The sequence below is a fragment of the Protopterus annectens genome, chromosome 2.part0 (assembly GCF_019279795.1).
Source record: "Protopterus annectens isolate FY-2018-M chromosome 2.part0, PAN1.0, whole genome shotgun sequence".
Lineage (NCBI taxonomy): Eukaryota > Metazoa > Chordata > Ceratodontiformes > Protopteridae > Protopterus > Protopterus annectens.
In genome coordinates this window covers 1,940,403,579-1,940,430,827 of record NC_056728.1, presented here as the reverse complement: position 1 = coordinate 1,940,430,827, position 27,249 = coordinate 1,940,403,579, and the positions used below count along the sequence as shown (strand labels likewise).

Below are 27,249 nucleotides of genomic sequence, written 5' to 3'. Positions count from 1 at the left end.
AGTTGAATTGGATTAGGGAGGAACTGTGTTTCACATGGATGGGGAGCCTGTTCTCTAGACGAGGTAGTCCCTGGGATACATACATATCTCTCCAGCAGGACCTATTTATATCACAGGCAAGGTTTAAGTCTTTAGAATGGGTAATTCTGGTACTGTTTATTTTCTGGATATGCAGGAGGTCCAACAGAGTGGGGTTTGACAATGCCCTGTATCCCAGGCATAGATCTCCCCTCAAAAGCCTGTAGGAGACCGAATACAGGGATATGGCCTTGAGGCAGTCTGCATAGGATATATTACTTATGCCCTGTATTCTTTTAGTGAGGAGCCTCTGTGGACGTTCCAATTGTTTAATATGCCTGGTTAGGTACATATGAAAGGGGGGACTGTACTCAGTGATAGGTATGATGAATGCCGAATACAGTGGAACAATGACTTCCTTGGACTTAGATGCTATACCTTTGTGTATAAGTTGCGCAACATAGAATGATTTCCTCACCACTGTAGACCCATGATCAAAGGCTAGATTACTATCTAAGTGTATCCCTAAGTCCCTGACTACTGGGTCAACTCTAAGGGTTATGTAGTCAATATGATAGTTACCAGGGATGGATGACTTCCTAAAGGATACAGTTATGGATTTCTTGGCATTTAGCTTTAGTCCATGACTCTGAAACCAGTTGTTTGTTTGTGTCAGCCCTTCCGGGAGAACATTTGTGTCAGTGTGAGATTCAATGACGGCTCATAATTTGCAATCTTCTGCAAATTTAGTCAGACAGAGAGCACTGACATTGACCTTGACTTCTGAGACATAAATGCCAGAAAGGAGCAGTCCAAGGACTGATCCCTGAAGGACTCCACTAATACTCCACAGAAAAAACTGGAACCAAAGCACAAAATGTATAAAATCAACAGAGTGCCAAATGCTCACTTTATTTTAAACAAAATTCCACACTGATAAATGTTTTCATCCCGATTTCATCAGACAAATGGAAACATTCCATTTTAAGGTTTAAATAACCCTTACTACATTACATACAAAACGTTACTCATTCTAATCAGCTATAACAAATCACATTTGTCCCAACAGACAAACCTCCAAAGAAAAATCTTAGGAAATAGAGTCTTTTAAAATTATATATAAAAAACTAAAATAAAATAGATTTATCACCACCATATCATTAATCACATCAATTTAACATCCAAGATCGAAAAACATTAAAATATTTATTTGTGTTTGTGTGTTATACACACATTGGGCAAATACAACCCACATTACCGAGCAGTTATTTTCAACTGCAGGCTGTTCCTGTTCAATGAAATATCTAAATCCACACACCCTCCATCCATATTATGCAAATACCTTAAAAAATGTTATAACAATCCATATTCTATAAATCATTTTGAATAACCTTAATGAGTCTTAATAGAAAACCACATACGATTATAACAGATAAATGTGTACATTCAAATACATGAATTAAATATGTTAATTATGAATCTCTTTATCCTAATTTACCAAAAGAAATATAAATAATATATTTATTATGTTATATCATGTTCACCAATGCATTCTTTTAAGCTACAGTCTGTTTTTCCCACATAAAAACAGTCACATTGTACACATTTAGCACAACAAACCACCTTTTCAGAGTTACAACAAAATTTCCTGGGGATTCTAACTTTATAGTTGTTTATAAAATCTTCATTAGTTTCCAATATATAGGAACAGTATTTACACCATCCACATTTAAACATGTAACCACCTTGCTTACATACTGTTGATGTCTCAAAATAATTTTTCAAGTTACATCCCCTCCTATATATACAAATGGGTTTGTTGCCCACTCTATCCCTGACATCTGTGTCATTTTCCAATAATACCCAATTTTAAAAAAAAATCTTCTTAATCAAATAACTATCAGTACATCTTGTACGTAATGTAGTAAAGGTTATTTAAACCTAAAATCAAATGTTGCTACTTGTCTGATGAAGTTCCTTCTATTAATTGGGATGAAAGCACTTATCAGTGTGGAATATGGTTTAAAATAAAGTGAGCATTTGGCACGTGTGGATTTTATACATTTTGTGCTATGGTTCCAGTTTTTCTGTGGAGTCCGAGTGTGTTTTTGTCTCGTTTGGGGATTTTCGTTTATTGTTGGAGTGTCTCATGGAACCAGCACAGGCAGAAGTGGAATTAATACAAAGTGACAAGTTGGGGGAATTAACTATTCTCATCCATAGACTCAACGACTGCATGGACTGATTAGAACATATTTCCTTGTCCCAACTTTCTCAACTTTCAACACATCCTGTTATTGGGACGCAAAGTGAGTTACCTGGGTTTCCAACTTTGCATAACAACAATAGTTCAACGCCCTCGACCAGGTCTACCCCTATGGTACAATATCTCATAAGACCAGCATTTTCTGATAGGCAACCAAACACCACCAATAATAATCAGATACAGCATGTATCCAAAACAGGTGAACTGACTGGCTCCAGGGACATACAAGCCTTAATGGAGAAAACAACATAAACACAGGTGCAAGCAATTCTTTTTCAGACAAACTATCCTAACTGGATTGTTGATTAAAATTAAAAAAAATACAAATGGACAACATGTATTTTAACAAGTGCATTAAAATGAAAATTGTCCCTAAAGGCCTGCGAGTCTGGCGATATGCCACAGGCCTAATAAATAATTCCCCTCTATATAAAGAACTTTTGGGCTTGTTTGACAAATTTGGCTTGGAATATATGCAACTAGTTATCAATGATAATGAGAAAACTATTGAAACTTTAACAAAGCTAGGAACTTGATGAAATTGTGACTCAGGATCCATTATTTTTGAGCAATGGATTCTTGTATAATAGCATTTTCAGGAGTATTGATGAAAAAATCAAGATAATCAAGGACAGGAAAATTAAAAAACTGGGACAAGATGAAAAGGTATACCATACTAATACCTTAAACAGAATGTTGCCATTTGTCTGATGAAGTTCCTTCTATTAATCAGGACGAAAGCACTTAGTGTGGAATTTGGTTTAAGATAAAGTGAGCATTTGGCATGCTGTGGAGTTTATACTCCTCCCTTTCTACACTGTTGTTGATGTAATGAAACAAGGATGTTGACAGAAATTGACATTTTGTACCAATACCTAATGTTACTGGCCCCATCACCCACCTGTCATTTTAAAAATGTACTCAACCCTCATAATGCTACCCCAGACATAGAGGAAGGGGATACATTATCTTCAAATGTTACCAATATACCAATGAAGGCTGTTTTACTGGTGTATTCCTTTCACATAAGGATTCTTTCTATAACTCTATATTATAAATATCTGATCACACAGTTCTAAACTATATTGAAGTTTTCAAGAGATGCTCAGAAAAAATGCACTCATTTTAGTACATTGAGTAAGCCTTACAACACCATTAGCATGCATTATTTATTTGCTTGCCTTTGTGATTTTTTTGAAAAAAAATGCATTTTTCCTCTCATTGTCTGTCCTCCTGATTTACTTGCTGTGGATTCATTATCTTATTAGCTGCTGGATAAAGTAGGATACTTTTTACACTCTAGCAAGTTATTTTCTGTGTTTTTACATAAAGAGGACAGGAGATTTTCCATCTAGTGGCAGTTGGTGGTAGTCTGGTCTGTACAGGTTGGGAAAACACATTAGAGGTTCCTACATGTAGTTGTTTTATTGGCCAGAAGGATTATTAATCAGCTTACCTTTTTTAGTGTCTTTATAAATTCTGCACAGCTGAGTGTCTATTGGCTCATTTCTACAAAGTGAAGCACTTTTATTGAACAATCACACTTTTATAAGTTGCTTAAAACACACTGCTGTTATCTTGCATTACTTTGTACCCTTCTTTAACTTTGTTTGTGGTGGCATTTCACTTTGCACACTATTTTACGGTTCTTTTACAGTAGGAGGACAGGTATTATTCATCCAGTGGTAGGAAGTGTTTGCTTGGTCTATCTGAGTTGGAAAGTACACTAAATGGCTGTAAGTGTAGTCATTTCTTTTAGCCAGATGGCTCGGTAGTCATTTTTCTGTATTTCCAGTGCTGGTATAAATTTGGCACATTTGCACACAGCTGTTAATCATACCAATGCCCTGTACAGATGCAAACACCTAGAAGGATGTATTCTCTTTAAAACTGTCTATAAAACAGTACCTTGTAAAGCAGTAAATATGGAGAAAATACAATGCACGCCGAAAATCTTATAGCAGGTAGATGCACATTGAGTGGCAATACTGTTAAATTTAGTATTTTGTAGCCTAGTCTGCTTCCAACCCCTCCCAAAAAAGCATCCTTAATTGGTTTCTGTTAACGCCTATCTGCCACACCCTTGTATCACACCAATTAGGGGACCAGACAACATAGATACTCAATTTCCTAATTTTGCTGCAGCCAGACTGGTGGATATGGGTATCTTGAAACAATGTAGCTGTTGGTTCATGTTTACTGGTGACAACTTAATCCTTAAAGTAATGAATACAGTACATGAGAGGTGTACATGCACAATGTCACTGGAGGCTAAACTCTCACATAAAGGCACAAATCAGGTTGTTAAAGCATGGACACAGCACTCCCCACACAGTACACAACACACACAGACCAACATATGCTGAAGCACTTAAGTGCAATCCTGCTAAACAAAAAAGACCTACAAGAATACCCATCAGCAAAGACTATCCTCAGCAAACCCAAAAGCAATAAACAAAAGCAACCCCTAACATCATACATACAGCCTCAGTCAGTGGACCCTCAAATACAAAGCCCATAGGCAAGCAAACACACTTCCCAAGACTCTTATCATAGGGGTGTCCATTGTAAGATATATTGATGCCCCTCTAATCAGGCTGAACAAGGAAAAGATAATGGTTAGTTGCCTATCAGGAGCCAGGACCCACCAAATTGCACATGCTGTCAACTCACTGCACCACAGGTATCAATATGAATCCATCATAGTCCATGTAAGTGTACATGAGCTGAGACGAACCTCCTATACTATATGAAAAGAGACATTATACTCTTATTATGTATTTCAGGCTGGTATGAGCCTAGCAAATTGCATATTACCTTAATCAGGAATGATGCCACAATACCAGCAAAAGATGGCTGATTTTTAACAAATGGCTGAGTTTCTGGTGTCATTCTAAAGGGATCCAGTATTTGTCAGTATGGGAAGACATGGTTAACAAACCATGTTGCTTTGCCAGACATGGTCTGCACCTGTTCTCTCTAGGCTTTCAAATACTGGCTAAAACTTTATCCTTATTCATAGAGACTTTTTTTAGGCAATGACAAATTGACAAATCTATGGAAATAGCAAAATCAACTCCACTAAACCTCAAGGTTTTACTGATTAATGCCAGGAGTCCAAATGAAAAGCTAAATTCTCTCCAAGCCCTCCTCACCCTAGGGAATATAGACATCTGAAAAGTTACTGAGACATGGGTTAAAGCTGCAGAGAGTTCCCCCAGCAGTGCAAGGTTTCAGTACCTTCCACACTTTTAGATTGGTAGCTGCAGAGACAGGGACTATGCCAATAACAAGTATGACTTTTGGTTGGTTAACAGAATGATGAGCTGGTGTTTCTCCATGTGCAGGTCACCATTAAAAATCTGGTGTCATATCCTAGCAAGCTATAGGTCACCCTCTATGTCTCTTAAAACCCATAGCACATACCTAAACCTACTGGAGACACTCACCATCCAACCTAATACCTTACTTATGGGGGGGACATCAATTTTCCTTCTTTAGACTGGAAATCCTACACAGCCCCAAATCTGCAGACACAGAGATTCCTGGACTTTGTAAACACAAACACCCTTAACTAGTTAATGCATATGCCCAGTACAGGTTCAAACATACAGGACATCATACTCACAAATGTAGAAGAATGCTGCACAACCCCCAAGGTCATGTCCTCCCTGACCATAAAGCTGTCTCCTTTGAAATCAAAATCAACTCAGTAACCCCAGTATACCCAGTAACAGTTAGGAACTATTCCAAGGCACACTGCCTTTTATTCAGCAACAGTTTGTCAAACTTCAGTGCCCTTCCATCCAAAAAACACAGCAGCCTATGCAGAATTGTTCACCGAAACTCTGTACAGCCATGTCAATAGCTTCACAGAGATTGCTGTACCTAACAGAGGTAAGCCCAAGACTAACACCAAAAACAAATCCCACTGATGGCATCCCAGATTAAAAAGGTTATACAGCAAAGGGGAAAAAAACACCATGGCAAAAATCAGGAAGTGTAGCACCCATTAAGATAAGAACTCTTTCACCAAAATAAACAGGCAGCTAAGAGGGCTAACTGAGTTTAATAAATCCAGTTTTGAGGTCAAGATAGCCTCCCAGGCAAAAGATAACCATAAAGTGTTGTTCAGCTATGCAGAAACCTTAAAGACAGCACACAGCAGTGTGCTGAAGAGGGGGTTAATGGTGCTACATTCACTTAACTGGACAATATAGTGAATCTGCTGACAAATTCAATTACAACTTTAACCCCTACTCAACCCCAGCCACTTCCTAAGAAATGCCTTCAAACATAACTCCTCCAACATTAAACAGTGAGCATATTCTGGCTGCACATGCTAAGGCCAAGTACAACCTTAATGGACCCGATAATATTCCAGGATGCCTCCTGAATAGTCTAAAACATGTGCTATCAGAGCCACTGGAGTTAATGCTTAACTACAGCCTTAAAACAGGCTTCCTGCCACAGGAATGGACAGCTGCAACAGTCATCCATCTTCATAAGGGCTGACCATCAACAGATCTGGGACACTACAGACCCATTAGTCTGACTAGTGTTATATGGAAAGCTATAGAAAGATTTATCATGGATATGATCTACAAAGACATAGGAGACCTTCAGGCACTGGATTCATCACAGTTTGGCTTCATCAAAGGAATGTCATGCCTACTGAACCTGGTGGACTTCTTTGAGAAGGTCACCAAGGATACTGCTTACCTTCACCTGGCTAAGGCATTTGGTACAATATTCCACTCTGGCACTGGTAACAACTTACAGAATTAGACATAAGCCCCTATATAACATGGTGGATAGCCAGCTGGGTATTAGATAGAATCCAGGAAGTTAGGATTGGTGAAACCACCTTCCTAATATGGCCAGTCACCACAGGAATCGCTCATTTCTCTGTGATGGGCCAGCTCCTCCTTGATATTTACTTCTCAGAAGTCAGGAATAATATCAAAGGCTTCTGGCTGACCATGTGTGCAGATGATTGCAAACTGGAAGCAGTTATACAATCCCCCAAGACACTAACATCTTACAAGAGGGTCTAACACAGACAAATGACTGGTCCCAAAGACATGGCTTAAAACTCAATGCAAAAAAATGCATTTTAGTACCTTTGCAAAAGTTGGGCACCCTAGGAAACAACACCATCAATAAAACTCCCAAGAGTTGACCCACTAGTCAGGGATCTTGGAATACATATAGACAGTAACCTGACCTTTGACCAACATGTATCAAAGGTAGTAATGAAATATTTCTATGTTGCTCAACGTATAAATAAGTGCATGGCATCTAGTTCCAGATAAGTCATTGTACCACTATACACAGCACTAATCAGACCCATCATTGAGTATAATACCCCTTCAGTATGTACCTGACCAGACACATGCAGCAACTGGAACATCCACAAAGAATCCTTATAAAAAGAATACAGTTAGTAAACACAATGTCCTATACAGATTGCCTCAAAGTAAGTTCTCTCTGTACTCAGTCTCCTACAGACTACTGAGAGGTGACCTATGCCTGGCATACAAGGCACCCCTGGATCCCACTCTGATGAACCTTTTGCACATCTGCAAAATGAGCAGCATCAGGACTATGCAATCTAAAGACCTAACGTTTGCTTGCAACATAAATTGGATATGTTTGACAGACAGATATGTATCTTAGACAAGTCTCTTTCTCTGGAACAGACACCTCATTCATGTAAAACAAAGTCCCTCCCTAACCCTATTTAAGAGAACTTGAACCAATGGATGGGAAACTCTGGTCTGGCACCCATGTCTTTGATAGACAGAATCAGTCAATAAATAATGTCATAATCAACAATTACCCCTATATAAATGTCTAAAATATATAACTAATGGGACACATTTTGGTTATATGAATAGACTTACAAAGGCCCTAGTGGTCATTACCTGATGTATACCTATGAACCAATGATCCTGTACACATATGTTTGTGTGTGTGTGTGTGTGTGTGTGTGTGTGTGTGTTTGTGTACATATATATATATATATATATATATATATGGGTCTATGTTCTTTAATCAAAAGTACGGTTCATCGAACCGTAGTTCCACGAACTGACTTCCGTGAAAGTGCATTTGGTCGAAAATGCACTTACATGGAAAAGTAAAAGAAAACTAAACATTAAAAAAAAACAAAGTAAACACTAATATGCAGGGGGCAAGACCCCCTGCACCCCCCCTACTTTAATATTCTCACTCCGAGATCACACTACAGTGGGGAAAAGGGAATATTCCCTCATCCCCACTGTACCACAATCTCAACAGAAGTTTCCTTAGTTGTACATCAAGAGTATACATTGATGTACAACTAACGGTACATGCAAACAGCATGTTTTTTTTTCTTTAGCGAAGGTGCATTTTTGACAAAATGCACTTTCGCTAAAGTGGATTCGATAATGTGCTGTTCGATGAACCATACTTTCAACAATACAAATAGGACCCATATATATATATATATATATATATATATATATATACACACACACACACACAAACAGGATAACTCAGATCATCACAGCTTCAAAACCTGCATGTATCAATCTATATCTTGTTGCAATGGTTATTTAGTGTTGTCTATATTGCATGTGTGCCTATAAAAGATATAGTCGTTGTCTCAGGCAATAGAATTGGCAGAAGAGCCATCTTTTATAAGTATAGTGGTTACCCTATTCTTCTGCAATATGCTTTTACAGCAGTACAGTCATGTCACAATCAATGCAATACTGACATTTAACACACCACATATGTTCTGTCATGCACATTTTCTAACAGCACACTGACATCAGCGCTGCATATGTGCCCTTAGAGACCATGGGTAATGATGACATGGAGCTATACTCTTAATAATGATATCTGTCACAATGCAATGTGTTGCTTCTTTGCAATATTCTGCTGCTACTGTGGTGTCATGTAATTAATGGTGAGTGCTTCAAACCTGCAACATCACAGATGCATCACTATGTTGACAAAATGCAGACTTGATGTGACTCAGGATGTAATGTACATGAATGGTACACAAAACGGACCATAGTTCATAGCTGGGAAAGGTCTTCTCATGCCAAGTGCCTGTTTGACAAATTCTCTGTAGAAAAGGGCATCAGCTACAGCAAAACAAAACTCTGAGAAGCAGACAGTATCTCAGGACACCATTCTGCTTAAAGAAACAAAGTACAAGGGATTAATCCAGATAAATCACTTTAGCTAGCAGATCTAGGAGACTCAATCTTTCTGATACCCTCTCAGTGTGAGGAATAAAGACACCTTGAAGAAGTTTCAAGCAGTTTATTCAGTTAAGCTGGTGGCTCAGTGTTCTTGTATGAACATTAACAGTTAGCACTTAGCATGTGTATCATCTTGCACGTGTTACATTTGTAATACCTTCTGTTTTCACACTACGCTATCACTACTGTGCATATGTGGACCAAAGCATAAGCCCGCTAGTACCCTCTCAGCTCATCTATTCCTTTATTTATGGGAGGTGCTCATGGTAGGTTATCATCCAGACACACATTGGGCTTTTATAACTGAGATCCAACACAAATCCCCTGTGGAAACTAATGGGTTTAGCATGTAGTGCTGTCCTCCTAGACATGCATGCTACTGCTTAGGCCCAGCTCTGGTTATAGTATGCACTGCTCGGAGTGCCATAGTCCAATTGCTAGCAGCGTGCCCATATTTGCCTCAGCCTCCACTGTGTGTCAGTACTGCAACAGAGATAGCTGCCTCCTCCCAGAGGATGGGCAAACTGACATGAGCACACATTCCCATCCCCCACTGTTAATTTCTGTAGTGCTCAGGTCACTAGTTCAGCTTGGATATTCTGGCGTGCAGTCAAAACTTCAATTGCTTTGCACAACACAACTGACATACTTATGGAACGTGACATAGGACCATGCGGACATTTACTGAACAGAGCACCAGTGAGTCACATAGCAGAAGTATGGATACAACACCAGCTAAATTGTGACAGAGATGGTCATAACAAATGGAAACTGTGCAAATGAAAGGATGGTTACTAGTAAACTAACAGAAGGGTCAGCACTGCAGTTTTTTTATTTGATTTTATTTTACATTTGTTAACCGGGGGTGTCTGACTGAAATGGCCCCTTTTCAGCAGAGGCCCACGGAGAAAAGCTCCACAATGAAAAATTACAGATACATTTAGTTATTTAGACATGATCAGTATACACACAAATTATAAAAGACATGTTTTTACAGTGGTATGCGGCACATCAACAGTTACAGTGGAGTGAACAAACAAAAAAATATTAATTTAAAAATAAAGGTAATTAATAGATTTGTGGTGTACAGCTGAAATTTGGACATAGGTAGAATACATACATAGTGCACAAGTACAGTACATACATTGTAGATTAGCCAGTGTTTGTGAGTAAGATTGAAAACTATTATCAAGTACTCTAGATTTAGTATGTATACCTTATCCTCTTTCACTAGCCTAGGGAGCAATCATGGCACTGCCAACTTTGCTTGAGATGTTGCCTGATGAGGTCTGTTTTTTAGTGTGTGTGTGTGTGTGTGTGTGTGTGTGTGTGTGTGTGTGTGTGTGTATGTAGGTATATAGATTACACACACACATACACACACACACACACATATATATATATATATATATATATATATATATATATATATATATATATATATATATTTATAGATTAAGGGAAAAGTATCACACTTTACTGAAAATACAGCACAGTTGTGGTGCACAATAAGACACATAATTACCTGAAAGAAATTTGGCAAAATATGAGAAAAGGTTTTAAACACGAAAGCTCGAATTTTGTGCAAAATATAAAATAATGTGTCTAAGCAAAGCCTTAAAAGGGATTAAACAGCTGAAGAGAAAACAGCAGCAGCAGTGCAAAGGTACCAGGCTACCCTTATATCAGACTATGTAAATGTAAGCAAGCGTAGCACCAAAACAGAACAGAGTCAGTAAAATTCAATGTTATTATCCTTCAGGACAGATAGCAGGCTAGATCCAACTCAGAATTATTAACAAGCAGTGGTGGAGATCACATTTCAGAAGAATACACACAGCACAGGTGCAGCATAGAGGAGACAAAAAATGTGGTGCATAGTACTCACCACAGAGTAAAGAAAAAAAATCATCAATTCCAATGCCCTGGACCAGCTTATTCTTACCCCCACTAGAGGAAGCAAAATCCTTGACCTGGTTATTACTAACATGGGCATCTGTTGCTCTACTCCAATAGCCAATTTCTCCCTGGGTAGATCCGACCACAAACTAATCACCATGGAAATTCACATCTCACCGATACCACCCACAAAGGTAATCACCATGAAAAACTTCTCCAAAGCTGACTCTAGGCTCCTAAAAACAGAGGTGGCTAACTTCACAGCACCCAGACTGACATGACTGCTGAATCATATACCAATCCACTGTAAGATCACATACATGAATGCATGGAACTAGCCATACCCAGCAGAACCAAGATGCTCTCCTCCAAAAAAAGGAATCCAATGTGGCGATCCCCTGCCATTAATAAACTCTACAACAGAAGGAAGAAACTATTGCAGGAAAAGGAGAAGTCCCAAGACTGGAAAAACTCCCTTATTAGCCTCAACAAAAAGTTGAGATCCCTCATCAAAACCTCTAAAGCCAGCTATGAAGGCAGAATTGCAGCAGACACTAAAAACAACCACAAAGCCTTCTATATCAAGAATCTCCATGGCAATACTCAAGTTTGCTCTGAGTAACTGCACAGTGTCTCTTATACTGAGCCAACAGATATTGTCAACATACTGGCTGACAGATTCAGTGCCAAATTTACCCCCTCCCCCATAAAGAACCAATCACAATAACAGAGGAATACCAGGCACTCAGCATTACTGCAGCACAGGTTAAAGCTGCATTGTCCAAGGCAAAGAAAACAGTTTCCATGGGACCAGACAATATCCCTGGATGTGTTCTACATGAACTACAAAGTGAACTGGCACCACATCTGTGTGCCCTGTTCAATCACAGCCTCACCTCAGGCTTTGTCCCTATGAAATGGCACACTGCTACAGTCATCCCTCTCCATAAAGGGGGAGTGACTACAGACCCTGCGAATTATTGCCCCATTAGCCTGACGAGTCTGATATGTAAGGCTATGGAGCACATCATCATGCACCTAACTAACAAGGATATAGGGAATCTCCAAACTTTAGATCCCACACAATCTGGTTTTGTGAAATGTCGATCATGCCTGCTTAACCTGGTTGACTTCTCTGAGTCAGTCACCAGAGCTGTGGATGAGGGCAAGGCAGTTCATACAACCTACCTCAATCTGGCCAAGGCCTTTGATACCATTCCCAACTCAAGAATTATTGATGAACTTTCCAAACAAGGCAGCAACCCCTATATCACTAGTTTGGTTGCAAATTGGCTCACAGATAGAACCCACAGTGTGAAAGTAGTGGATTCCAAGTCAGACTGCCGACCAGTCATAGTGGAGTCCCACAGGGATTGGGCCTGGGTCCTTTCCTGTTTGGCATTTACTTTGCAGAAGTCCAGGCCAACACGGAGGGACTTTGCTTGACCAAGTTCACAGACGACTGCAAGCTGGGAGCCATAATTAACTCCTCAAGTGATATAGAGATCCTACAGAAAGGCCTCACTGAGACCAATGACTGGTGTTGAAACCATGGCCTTAAACTTAATGGAAAAAATGCATTGTCACAAATTAGAACATGGATGGGAGCCCACTGAACACTGTAGGTGTTATAACAGATCTGGGGACACAGGTTGACAGCAACCTCTCCTTCGACCACCACTTTGCCACTGTGGTCAGAAAGTCCTTCTATGTGGCACATCTCATTACCAAGGATTTTTCATCCCGGAAAAAAGAGGTCATTATCGGTCTCTCCTCTTCCCTCATTAGGCCAGCCATTGAGTATAATGCCCCATTTGGCATGTACCTCACTAGACACATGCAATAGCTGGAAAGGCCACAAAAGTACCTCATGAAGAGGATCCTAGGCCTTAAACACATGTCCTACATGCACAGACTCAAAAAATTCCAGCTATTTTCTGTCTCATACCGTTTACTAAGAGCCAATCTCTGCTTGACTTACAAAGCCATGTCTGACCCAGCTCTGTTAGAAATGCTACATCTAAAGAAATCCAAATCCCTCCATACCACACAGAGACCTCAACCTCATTACCACAATTAATAGAACGTGCTGGAGGGACAGGTTCATAAGCCAGAGACTGCCCATGCTCTGGAATAGACTTCTAATATATGTCAAACAGAGCACCTCAGTGGCCCTTTTCAAGAGAAATGTTGATGAGTGGATGGGAAATAGAAAGTTCACCCTGGGGATCACTGCAGTGGCTCTACTTGATAAAGGCACTGGGAACTAACGTCGGGCAGCACAATACCGGGGAACTTCTATGGGTCAGGTTTCTAAAGTCTCTGGGGCCATTAGCCTAGTACACACCTATGAACCTATAAACCTATAAACCTAAAACTTAATTAATTCAGTCTTAAGGAATGCAGCAGAGGGAGAAAGTGATAACTTCATTTAAGTATGTAATAAAACAAAGATCAGGCAGTGCACATATTGAGGAAAAAGTGAATAAGACATAGACACATGAAAACAAAAGGGTAGGATTTGAAGATGCAAGGCCCAAATGTGACATGACTATTGTAAAGGGTAATTGATTCATTAAATAAATAAATAAATAAAATAGAATAAAATAAAAACTACTTAACTGAAAAACAAATATTTTCAAAGATTACTGCAATTAAAAAAAATCTGCATGTTAAATGATGATGCATCAAAGAAAGAAAGAAAGGCAAGAATAAAAACAATGAAAACAATGTTTTCAATGATGAAAGCCAGAAATGTGAATTTATTACAGTCAATACAGTCACATAAAAAAATATTAATTTCTTATGTATACTGCCAAATGTACTATGTTTTTGAAATTGTTAAAGGTGTTATCCTGCTATAACACAGAGTGTTATGTGTATAATGTATTATTATTATGGAGCTTTTCTCCCCGGGCCTCCACTAAAAACGGGCTTTCGGGCCCAGTGGACTTCCCTGGTTATCAAACTGGAAATAAATAAATAAATAAAATAAAATTATGTGATCTGTAAAGGTGTATGGGAGAAGCTCCCAAAGAAAACAAATGAAAGTTATTCCTCTCAAAAAATATTTGTTTTGATCAGGGAATTGGACTTCTGACAAGTTGCAATATATCCTTTTATTTATCCTACCCATCTTTTTAAATATTATACCAAGTTTTTTTTTCTCCAGAGATTTGTGGACTCCTCTTAAACATGGATAAAAACCTAAGACAAAATGTATTGAATCATTCATTATCACTGGAAACACTCTACTATCAATCTGAGTTATTAACTTTGTCTAATTTGTTTCATTCACATCTACCTTGAGATTACTAAAAGCTGTTTCCCAGTCTGTAGCAAAATGTAAAGAGTCAATTTAGTATATACGCATTATCACAGTATTTCAACATGAGAAAATAATACATTGACTGTTACACTGGACCAAATAACCCTACAGCAAATATATGTGTGAAAATCAGGCCTTCACCTTAAGAGCTGCTCACTGCAGGGTCACACTGGGAAGTAAATTAAACAGCTCAGTATAAAGCTGAACATGTTGGTCAGTATAATTAGCTTAAATATACTAGAATAATATGAATTTACTTAACAGCTGTCTTACATCTCCGTGATGTATAGTCAAAAAAATGAACAAAACAGTACAAAGGCAGTAAACTCAGGATTTACAGGCACTCTCCCTTTGCATTTAGGAACACCGTGTCCAAAACTATTTTCTTGAGCAGTTCTTAGCGTAAGATGAATGTGGCTCATTATCTGCATTAATAATAGCTCCCGATTTTTTGCAATGCAATCTATATGTTGTACTTTATTATTATATGCTGCCTCATCATAGCAAGAGATTCTGTGTACAAGCCAGTGTGGAATGTGTTGATATATACATTTCTCAGCCTGGCCGAAGCAGCCTCCTCTCCTCATTTACTGGTCTATTATTTTGTTCCCCTCTTGAATATAAAGCACTATGTTATGTTCCTAATGTATATTGTGTACCTTATTTGATTTATTTTCCAGTCAGGTTCTCTGTATATTAAATTTCTGTTATGGCAAAACACCAAGGCACTTTTCTGCCATCAATGTTACCAGATCAGCTAGCTTTATGAAAGACTGCTGGCACTGATATATACATACAGATTCTATTTGCATCATGTGTGCAATCAATATAGATATTATTCTTTAGTCATTTGCAACCTGATTACTAAGACTTTCCACGAAAAAGAACAATGATCCCACCTCCCACTCCTGCCAGAAAAGTAAATCAAGTTTTATTTTCTGTTTGACACATGCAACTGGTCCACACAACCAAGTTCAAAAATGTGTGTGTGTGTGTGTGTGTGTGTGTGTGTGTGTGTGTGTGTGTGTGTGTGTGTGTGTGTGTGTGTGTGTGTGTCAACAAAATAGTCTAAAATTAGAAAAATCAGTCATTCACAAGTAGTCCCATCACTTCAGACAAACAGTGGGTACACTTTTTAAATACATACCATCCACAGAGATCAAAGTTTCTTAATGGCAGCCTTAAGTACAGACTAAAACATTAAATTGATATCTTGTTAAACTGATGTAGTATTTCAGATCAAGATTTACACTTTTTAACAACTGGAAACAACTTGTATAATATGTCTCCAGTGTGGCCAGGGCATAAAAGGATGTTGGATACCTAGTTTACATCCTGTTAGTCCTACTAGGAAAAAAAATTGTCACATAAGTCCTGAGCATACTGCTGTTCATATCCTATCTAATTCACACCAACAGAATATGTAGGCTATTTGAAAGGACCTAAACACTTTGAACACGTGTCAAACAGATCAATTTCCCTGGTGTACAGATCAAATGAATAGCTGAATTTGTAATATGTCATATCACACTTTGTCAGCTGTGCCCATGAATAGTATAGTTTGGATTTAAGCATGTATTGCATCTCAAACCACTCTGACTGTTTACATTTATGGAAATAACTGCCTATTATTTATGTCTTCCACAAACATGTTTTTCTTTTCTTTTTCTAAATGAACCTGGGCTGCATATTACAAAATGTGTATGTTTACTTTTACATCTTTCTCCATAATGCACAGTTATATAAGGATCTTATTACAAAATGTATATGTTTAATTTTACAGCCTTCTCAATTACGTGCTGTCATATAAGGCTCTTATTACAAAATGCATATGTTTAATTTTACATCTTTCTCCATAATGTGCAGTCATATAAGGCTATTGCAAAATGTATATGTTTAATGTTTACAGCCTTCTCCTAATGTGCAGTCATATAAGGCTGTTATTACAAAATGCATATGTTTAATATCACAGCCTTCTCCTAATGTGCAGTCATATAAGGCTGTTATTACAAAATGCATATGTTTAATATCACAGCCTTCTCCTAATGTGCAGTCATATAAGGCTATTATTACAAAATGCATATGTTTAATATCACAGCCTTCTCCTAATGTGCAGTCATATAAGGCTCTTATTACAAAATGCATATGTTTAATATCACAGCCTTCTCCTAATGTGCAGTCATATAAGGCTCTTATTACAAAATACATATGTTTAATTTTACAGCCTTCTCCATAATGTGTAGTCATATAAGACTCTTTTTACAAAATGTATATGTTTAATTTTACAGCCTTCTCCATTATGAACAGTTATATAAGGCTGTTATTACAAAATGTGTAGGTTTAATTTTTCAGCCTTCTCCATAATGCACTGTCTAATAAGGCTATCAGTAAATTTTCTGAAGCTAAATACCTTGACATATTGGTAAAGGACTCCTCCACTGTCCAGTCGCTCTGCATTGTGATCTTGCCGGACCCTGAAGGACATATCCTTTATTGCACGTAAAGGTTACAACATCATTGAAGTTGAAATGACTGCCATTGGTTCGGCCATTTACAGGATTTCCAGGGTGACCACAGGTAATTGCTGAGGAGAAAGAATAAAATGAATCAGAGATAACAGACTGGAGCATTATTATGATGGTCTATATTTCTATAAAGATGAACATCACTACTCTTAATAGTGTAGTTTAAGACTAACTTGTAAAGTGTGCTTATAATTGCGACAAAGAAAGAAAACCACTTCTGCTCTGTTAATCCTAAACGAGTTTTGTTTTTCTAAATCAATTAGACAAGACTTTATACTGCAGAAACTAAAACTGCTTATATCTATGAGTTAATATCTCATGGTGCTTTGTCACAGAGTATAGACATTTTAGGAGCTAACTTTTCAATGATATGTTAAAAAAATAATGTAAAAAGGTAAATGCATGCTTGCAAAGTATGTATTGGTAAACACATTATTTAAAATAAAAACATTGTTTGCCTCATTTTAAAAATTAAAGCATCTTAAATATTTGCAAGAATTAGTATTTTAATAGCACTGCTTACAGAAGAAAAATGAAATGCTAGCATTTCTCTAAGGACGAGAGGATCTAGTTGAAGTATATAGAATAAAGGTAGCAATATGCCTGGACAGTTACTCAAGGAATAAACAGAGGATGCCACTGAAGATGAACACATATAAATAGAGGTAACACGGACGTATACCAAACTACTAATTATTATATTGCTATGATAACAAAGAAGACTGCAGTTATGTTATAACTGATTACACCCCAAAACCAACCAGTCAAAACATCTATCAATCGATTTTAGCACATAAATAATGGCTCTGGGTGGGAATTCATGAAAATAATAGTAATAAAAAAAGAAGTATATCACAGTTGGAGTTACATAGTACACATCTGCCACAAACTTAATGCACAGCATAGCTGGCCAACAGGATAAATATATTGAGAGTATCTTTTCCATTACAGATTCTAACCATCTGTACTGAACATTAACACATGCTCAGTCAATAATCGATTAATGGATGACAATGCTTCTGCATGTGGTGACCCACTTCTCTTCCCTTCTGCCATTATGATTTGCTTATGTATATGAATGGTATCACTGCAGCATGATTACATGGGAATGTGCTCTCCGTAGAGGATATCCCATATATTCTTGTGTATAATTCATATATGCATGTGTAATGCCATGGTCACCTCCTTCTTCCTGTCCTTTATGAAGTGCTAAATGTAATACTCCTGATATGAGCTCCCTTCCCCATCCCAGTCACTAAAATCATATGTCTAAGGTTGGCACAACTCTACAAACCACAAAGGGTAAGTTATCAATTATGGAGTCCCAAAGGGAGCTGTAGAAAGACAACATGGAGCTGTCTTCCTATGCTTCGGATGAAGGGAAGACCCTAGTAATGAATCAATGCCATTAAAAACAATAACAAGGTGTTTAGTTGTACTGGGAAACTCAGAGCACTATTCATAAAACCTGTATGTCATGAAGAGAAAGGCTGGCACAATGTTGCACCAAAACCAAAAAAATGGTTCAGAATGTGACAAGACATTATATGCAGTCTTCCCTGATAGTGCTATCACCATTTCATCTCTCACTCTATGGGATTCAGCAACACAGCCCTTCAGTGTACCAGCTGGCTCACTGACATATCCTGTTGGACCTTAGCCTTGTACAATTGGATAATGTTGCTCTTAATAGTGCAGCAACTCCCATGCCTTGCTGATATGATGTTCAATGTAAACTGCTGAGCAAAAAAAAAAAAAATAAAAAAATAAAATAAATAAATAAATAATAATTCACTGAATAATATATACTTTAAAAACAAACCAAAAACCTGCTTTCCTGAGAAGGACTTGCAACCTACTAGCATAAACACACCTTACTCCAATAAATATACAATGATGCTGCGAGGCTCTCTGCAAAGGAGCTTACAAGGCACCAGATCCCCTCATTACTGCACTATGCTAATAAGCCTAACTCTGCCGTCATGCCTAATGACTGGACAGTCTTCAGAATCACAATTAGTGATAACGGCAGAGCACAATGCAGCAGGGAAAACGTATTTAGTAATATTGCAGCCCTACTTTTGTGTTGCAGTGTCATACAGCACAGCACTTTGAAGCACCTGTTTGTCTGCAGATAGGATTAAGGATGAGATGGGCATCAGAAAGCACAGTATACAACTGTATATTATGAGTTTCTGTGTGCAATGCATAAAGAAAATGTGAGCTTTGAACACTGATGCTATGGAGTGTGATCGCTGGGGTCTATATCACATCGTCAAACTTGTATAAGTTTGAACAATGTAATACCGAACCCAAAAGTCCAAAACTGCACAATAATGAACACACAGAACAGCAAATCTTTTCCCAGGGAAAAAAAAATCGATGTTCCCTAACAAAAAAAAAATGAAAAAAAAACATAAACCTTATACTAAAACTAAACTAGGAGGCTTCACCCCCCCCCCCCACACCCCCTTACATAAATATACAAACTCCAAGATTGCACCACAGTGGAGGAAATAGTGGAAGAAACAGCAAAGCCCCGAAAAAAGACCACCAATTTTTTTCCCTGGGAGAAAAGAAATTGATGTGCCATGGCTTTGCTATTTTTTTTTGTAACAACTGAATATTGTGACAGCCCAGGAGTCAAAGCAATTGGTGTAAAATATTTTGAGTACATTACTTGACCTCTACCTGCCACAAGCATTGCACCTGCTCTCCTTACTCTACCATCAATTAATTATTTTCTTAATTTCCCATTCAGGTTTACATAGTGAGTCAATGTTTAAGTTGTAGCAACTGAAAGAAGTTACTTCTATGTCCTATAGTCAGAGGGTGTTGAAGTCATCAATTTGCCCTTTGGAGTCTTTTCCAGTGTTTGGAAAAGACTTTTAAAGGCACAGGTTATACTTACTGCTGTTTTCTTGTTGGTTGTAACTTTCCCTTGGTGTAAACACTATAATATAAATACACAAGCAGATTCACTAGCAGATGCTGTGGGAGCTACAATTGCTGCTTCTTAACTGTATGTAAGAAACAAGCTGTTCTCTTAAGTCTGAATAGTGCTTGGACTTGTAAAATCTTTACACTCAATCCTGGTTTTAAGTACACACAAACAGCAGTATCAAAATTGACATCAAAGTGCTGACTACAGGTCCTATCCCACTGAAAAAGTTGACTTCAACTGATATTTTGTCAATAAGGGAAACCAAAATGTAAAAGAAAAAAGGAACATTTTTAGCACTAATGCATCTTTTACTTCATTTTGCTTTGTCTCCATACTCACTGCTAAAAGTAATTTGCTACAATAATGGCATCTGCATATACTCAGATTGATTAACTCCTGATAATGTTTGAGTTCTTGTCTGCTTCACCCTCCTCCCATCCCCAGTTACCCAGTCACCATGGTATCATCTGAGATAAATCTTACTCCACAACTACCAGTTAGATTTACTTATAGCTACAGTCCTGCAGTTTCATTAGAGCCCATCTTCTACTATCCCTTCTCAGCTGCCTATGACTTCTTATCTAATCGCATTACTCTACTCATCCTGAACACTTTTCCACATTTCGCATATCTCTCAAATCCATAATCATATCTTAATTATTACTATAATCCATTCAGCACACTTATTAGCTGGTCACTTCTACTGTATCCTGCAATATTTCCTACTCAAATTCCTCAAATACCTCCATTCCTTTCCACTTTTTAGCCAATACATATGTCTCTCTCTATTTGTAGATCTCTTTCTCATCCACTGCCACAAAATCAAATTCTACTTCACAATCTACACACAATTATCTCATCATCCCAACATTTATGACTGCTACTTTTTTACCTTCTGAATCTCAGTAAATACCTTATCTTCTATCCCCCAAGAAAGCTTCCCCGTTTAACTTTCTCATCTGCTTCCAACATTCTCTCAATCCTTAACAGCCATATTCCACTTATTCCCTTCAGCACACTATTCTCTAGATATGGATCATTACCTTTCTCTATAAAACTTTCATTTCTCCAAGCTCTCTCTCATTATAATTACCAGATCTCCTTAACAACCTTAAACATTGAACCCTAGCCTTACATTGCATTAACACCACCATTCCATCTCGTCACTCTATTGACATACCTCCATATTACTTTTAGCCATCTACAACTACTTTTCTCAACATTAGAATAACCAAACTCCACCTCATACCTCTTAGCATCTTTATATCACTTGCTGTTCTCAATCCCATGCTGCCATTCTTGCAACCACATTATCTCTTCCATTCAACAATTTGCAAATATCATCTGTACAACTGTCCTCCTCCTTTTTCTACCATCTCTCACAACCTTTTCAACTCAGCCTTAAAACATTTTATTTTAGTTCAACACCTATGGAAAATATCATATCATTTCCATCCCTCCTTTACATGAATGAAAAATCCAACCCATAGTATCTCATGAAACTACATGTATATTTTGCACTATTTCTACAAAGTGGTGAAATTCGTCCCAGACCTGGCCCGAATGCTCAACTCTCTCCCCACCCTCCTAGATTTCCTCAAAGCCGCCAAATGTCCAACATTATATCACACTGTCAACTTTTAAACACTGTCAATCTTCATGCATGGATTCACAAGCACACTCCCAACATCCTGATACTGATAGAAACCTGGTTTAAACACTCCCACCTATGATGACAAAATTCTGTTTCATAGGTACAGCATCCTTCATCTTGACCATCTTTCCAAAAAGCATGTAACATTGCCATTTTATTCCTCAATAGTTTACAGATACACTCTTATCCACAACTTGTACCACAGTATTTTAATGTCGAATCCTAGGGTTCATATTACACATATATCAAAAAAATACACTTCCCCAGCAAATACAGTAATATACCTGTCGCTTTTGTGTTAGGACAAGAACAAAGGAGTCTTCATGGGCTCTGTTCAAACAGCTTTATTTTATACAAACACATCACCATAGAGGCTTACTGACTATAACTTAAGTAACTTATATACAAACTAACAACTGCAATCATGCATGCTCACTCTCTGGCTGCTTGTACAAAATGGCACTGGGGATTGCATATGTCTGTAATTTATACATGCACACACAGCCTCACAGGCTTCTTAAAGATATAGCACACACATGTTACACTCTGATCTACATCCTCCATCTTTGGGAAATACATCAAGCGATTTGTCATGAGATTATTTGGCATGCAGAAATCACTGGTAATCTACAGACATGCATTATACAATACTAAGTACACATACTGTATATATACAATCAAGTCCATGTTGCTGCGTATTTTACACTAGGCTTAGAAACTTGTCCATATCGTTTGACAGTCTTTTTAAGACATTCTGGTCGGGAAACAATGTCTGACTCATTCTTTGATTTAGAGTTTGCATTACAGATACAATGCTGTGACTGCAATGATGATGATTCTTGTACAGGAAGAAGACATCTGTGATTCCTCCTGTAGTCCACACCCTTGGAGTGTACCAAATAGGATCTTGACTCAGCACAGATGCCCGTAATCTGTCCTGTTCAATCAAAACCTTTTGTTGTCTGAATTCATACTGTCTCTCCTTCCCTCAATAGACAAAGTAATCTGCTCAATCTGTCATAACTAGATTTCTGGATATTATGCTTCTTAAATAATTGAGTCTTGATGATTTTATTGTTTTTAGATTTAGGCTGCAACAGACTTGATGAAATAAGTAGTGTAGTTCTAGTTTGTCTGGAAAGTAGTCTTTGAGCAGGCAAGCCAAGAATATCATCATGGGGTATGTTTCTGAGATTAAGCAAATTCAAGAATATATCGGTATTGTTATGCTTTGACTTTTCATGTAATTGCTTTGCACTCTGTACTGAATGTTTAGCTATACCACTGGATTGAGGATATGCAGGACTACTAGTGACATATACACAGTCCCATTCTTTTGCAAACTTCTGAACAACTGACTAGTGAATTGAGTACCATTGTCAGAGAAAAAGCTTGTGTGGACTACCATAAACTGAGAAATGATGTTTCAACTTAGTAATAACAGCAGTTGAGATTAAGTTTGATGGCTAATCAATCTCAAACCAATTGGAATAACAGTCTGCCAAAACCAATTAGTGTTGATTGCTCCACTCAAAGACATCAGTTGCTACTATAGACCAAGGTAGATCAGGAAACAGACTTAGTTGAAGTGGTTCTCTTTGCAAATGCAGTTTAGTAAAATTGCATACTGAACACGAAGAAAGAATGTCTTTTGATAATGAAGGACAAAATACTAGTTCTCTTGCTTTTCATTTAGCGCATGATAAACCTGGGTGACCATGATGCAAAATCTGAATATATTCTTGTTGTAAGGAAGCAGGAACAACAATTTTAGGACCTAAGAAAATAATGCCATCTTCCATTGACAATTCATCTCTGTAAGGAAAATACGCTTGCATCTCTGGTGTGATACACTAGATTGGTTTGACAGCCATCCAAAATTAATGTAGTGATTAAGCTTTTGTGAAAATGGATCAGTCTTAGTGTGAGCTCTTAACTTATCAAGTCTAGTGGTGGAAAAATTACTCACTGACATCACAACAAAGTCAAAAGTCTCAGCATGAAGCTGATCTGTTGTACTTCTAGGCAATCTAGATAAGGTATGAGCCAGATAGAGCAAATTGCCTTTAGTGTAGACCATTTTGAAATTATACTTTTGCAATTTTGCATCATTCTTTGTAATCTTGCTGCTGCAAAATGCATAGGCTTCTTTAGATAACTAACTTGAGGTTGATGATCAGTTTCAATCTGAATAGCTCAACCATAGATATAATCGTGAAACTTGGAACATGCAGATACTATTTCCAAAAGCTCTTTCTCAATTTGAGTATACTGCATCTCAGTTTGAGTAGGTGTCCTAGATGCATAGGCTACTAGTCTGCCCTCGTGAAGAATAACTGTGCCAAGACCAAATTCTGAAGCATCACTGGAAAGAACAACTGGTTTATTCACACCATAGTATCTTAACATAGGTGGGGTGGCAATTTTCTGCTTCATGTCATGAAATGCCTTATAGTGATGTTCCAATCATGACCATGCAACATTTTTGCATGTTAGCTCTCTTAAAGGTGCTGTCAACTCAGTGAAATCTGGTATCAATTTTCCTAAATAGGTGACCATGTACAGAAAACGCTGTAAACATTGTACATTGTCTGGTGCTGACATCTCTAGAGTAGCTGCTTGCTTGGTCGGATCAGATCTCAAGCCTGTACTTGTAAACAAAGGTCCTATGTACATAACTTCTAGAAGTCTGAATTTGCACTTCAGAGGATTGAGCTGTAAGTTTACTTTACATGCTCTGTCTAGAACTTTCTTGAGGTTTCTGTCATGCTCTGCTTCACCATTGCCTCCAACTAATAGATCATCTAGTATTACGGCTCAAGGATAACCTGAAAAAATTTGTTCCATTGCATGCTGGAAAGCTTCACTTGCAGAATTTATTCCAAATGGCATCCTTAGGAATCTGTATCTGTCAAATGGAGTACCGAAAGTAGTTAGAAATGAAGATTTGTGATCTAGCATCACTTGTCAAAATGAACTCTTTGAATCCAAAACAGAAAATACAGTGGCATTCAGTATTAGAGTTGCAGCTTCTTCAACTGTGCACATTGGATTATATGGTCTTTTTAACTGTTCAAATCTCTTGGATCAATGCATATTCTGATTTCATCTGAGCTTTTCTTATCAGCGGCAACCAGGGACGACACCCATTCAATTGGTTATTTGACTGGACAAATCACACCTTGCTGCACCATTTTATCCAGCTGAGCTTTAACTTTATTTTGCATAGGTATCAGAACTCTTCTTGTTGATCTGACTACTGGAGTGACCTCTGCGTCTAACATTATGGAAATCACAACTGGAAGTTTGCCCAATTTGTCATCGAAAACATCAGCATACTCTGTAAAAATGGCTTTGGAAAAATTGGAACTTGGAACTGCACACACAATGAACTTCTTTAGCAAAAGAAAGCAGATTCATTCTTAAACTATCTTTGAGACCCAGTAAAGATTGCACTGGTTGTCAGACTATGTAGACTAACACGTTGTAACAGTTCTTGGCTAAATAACATGTTAGTTATCACTGAACCTTTTATTTGAATTTCTTCATCTACATAGGCAACAGGTTTCACACTGCTGGTTACACTGAGTTGTCCATTAATTCTCACTCTTGCAAATGTGTTTGCTGATATAACATTACACTTTGATCTAGTGTCCACTTAAGAGTCCTGTGGATTTTCCATTAATCTGGATCATACAAAACACTTTGCTCCTTGTTGATAAATGCACTGCATCAACTCTTTCTCCAAGAACTAATACACCATCTGCATAGAAAGCTGACTATTTTGGTTCTACTTGATCAGTTTGCTTTTTTGTGCGACCTTTCTTTACAACTGTGTGAGGCTTACTTGATTTGCAAAACTTTTGGAAATGGTTCCATTTCTTACACTTGTGACATTTAACAATAAAGCTAGATGTGGGTTTTGTTGACTCACCTTTATGTTACACTGATCTTGCAGTGGAGCTTGCTCTTTGAACTTGCTAGAAAATCTTGTGGCTTCTTTGGAAACCTTTAGCTGCCATGTGCTTAGGCTTGTTCTTGTTTGCATGTCTTACATAGTCTATGTTTGCTCTGGAGCTCATTGAAAATAAGCCTTTGTCACTTGCAAGCATACTCGCATGTCTTTCTGCTACCTTATGGCTTTTACAAATCTTTATTGCCTTGCTTTATGTTAAATCACTGTCATGAAGCAAAATCTTTCTCACAGCAGCACTATTAATACCACATACAAGTTTGTCCTTTATCAGCTCATCTTTTAAATCACCAAACTGACAAGTTTTAGCTCTGTTTCTCAAATCAGTTATATAAGCTGCAAATGTTTCCCCTGGTTTCTGATCTCTTGTATAAAACAAATGCCTCTCTAATGTAATATTCATCTAGGGATTGAACATTTCCCAAAACTTGCGCTCAGGGTCCTCCCTTGATTCAGCTTGTATAACAATACGGTGGTCTGCACCAACACCTTCATACACTGCTGGGGCATATACAAATGAACACTCTCTTTCCATGGCTTCAGCCCCTGCTATGCTTAGCAAAAGACATCTTTATCTGCATAAGCTGCTTGTATGAAAATATTGTACTCTTGCTCAAATATTCTCCAGTTTTCTGCAATATTCTGATCAAACACAAGTGGTTGGGGTTTTAAAAATCCATCTGCCATATTAACATATACCAGCGAAGGATCCTGTAACTATGCATGAATATACACACATTCAAATGTGCATAAGTAATTGGTATACACCATACTTGCTCAATGTCTTTGTGGTCTGAACTTTTACTTTCTTTCATTTAGCTTATCGAAATTATGTGAATGAACGAACTTGTTGTACTTTCGAACAACTGGATTTTGTGAAATAAATTTCTTGGGCATTTTGATGCATTGCTGAACTTTTTGAAATAAACTGTCAGACTTCTCGATGCTTTACTGTACTTTGCAAAATAACCTGTGTGGGCTTTGTGATGCTTTATGAAACTTTGTGAAATAGCTTTTCTGACTTTTTTGATATTTTACGGAATCTTTGGCTGGTAAAGGCAGAAATGCTAAAGTCATTTATCATCACTCAGTACACTTTTGGAACTGGTAACGGCAGTAATGCTAAAGTAATTGGTAAAGGCAGAAATGCTAAAGTAATCGCTTGTAATTTTATCGATAAAGGCAGAAATGCTGCAGTCATACACCATCGCTGTTAAAGTCATCACTTTAAGAAACATTTGAGAACTTTACGATGCAACTCAGTAATTCATGAGCACTGTAATACACTTGAAGTCGTTTGTAAGAAACACCTCTTATCAATGCAAGAAACATATAAAGCAACTGTATAATTCCAATAAATGGAACATTTGTTGCCCAAAACTC

General features: G+C 37.7%; 1 protein-coding gene across 1 annotated transcript in view; it reads right to left on the bottom strand.

Moving 5' to 3' along the window:
• The window catches only part of LOC122792903 (CUB and sushi domain-containing protein 1-like), a 4,548,980-nt gene that overhangs the window by 1,187,718 nt on the left and 3,334,013 nt on the right, over window positions 1-27,249 (bottom strand). Inside the window, exon 43 of the mRNA XM_044060461.1 lies at window positions 17,181-17,354. Within this exon, the coding sequence (XP_043916396.1) occupies window positions 17,181-17,354 (174 nt within the window). The remainder of the gene's footprint in view (window positions 1-17,180; window positions 17,355-27,249) is intronic.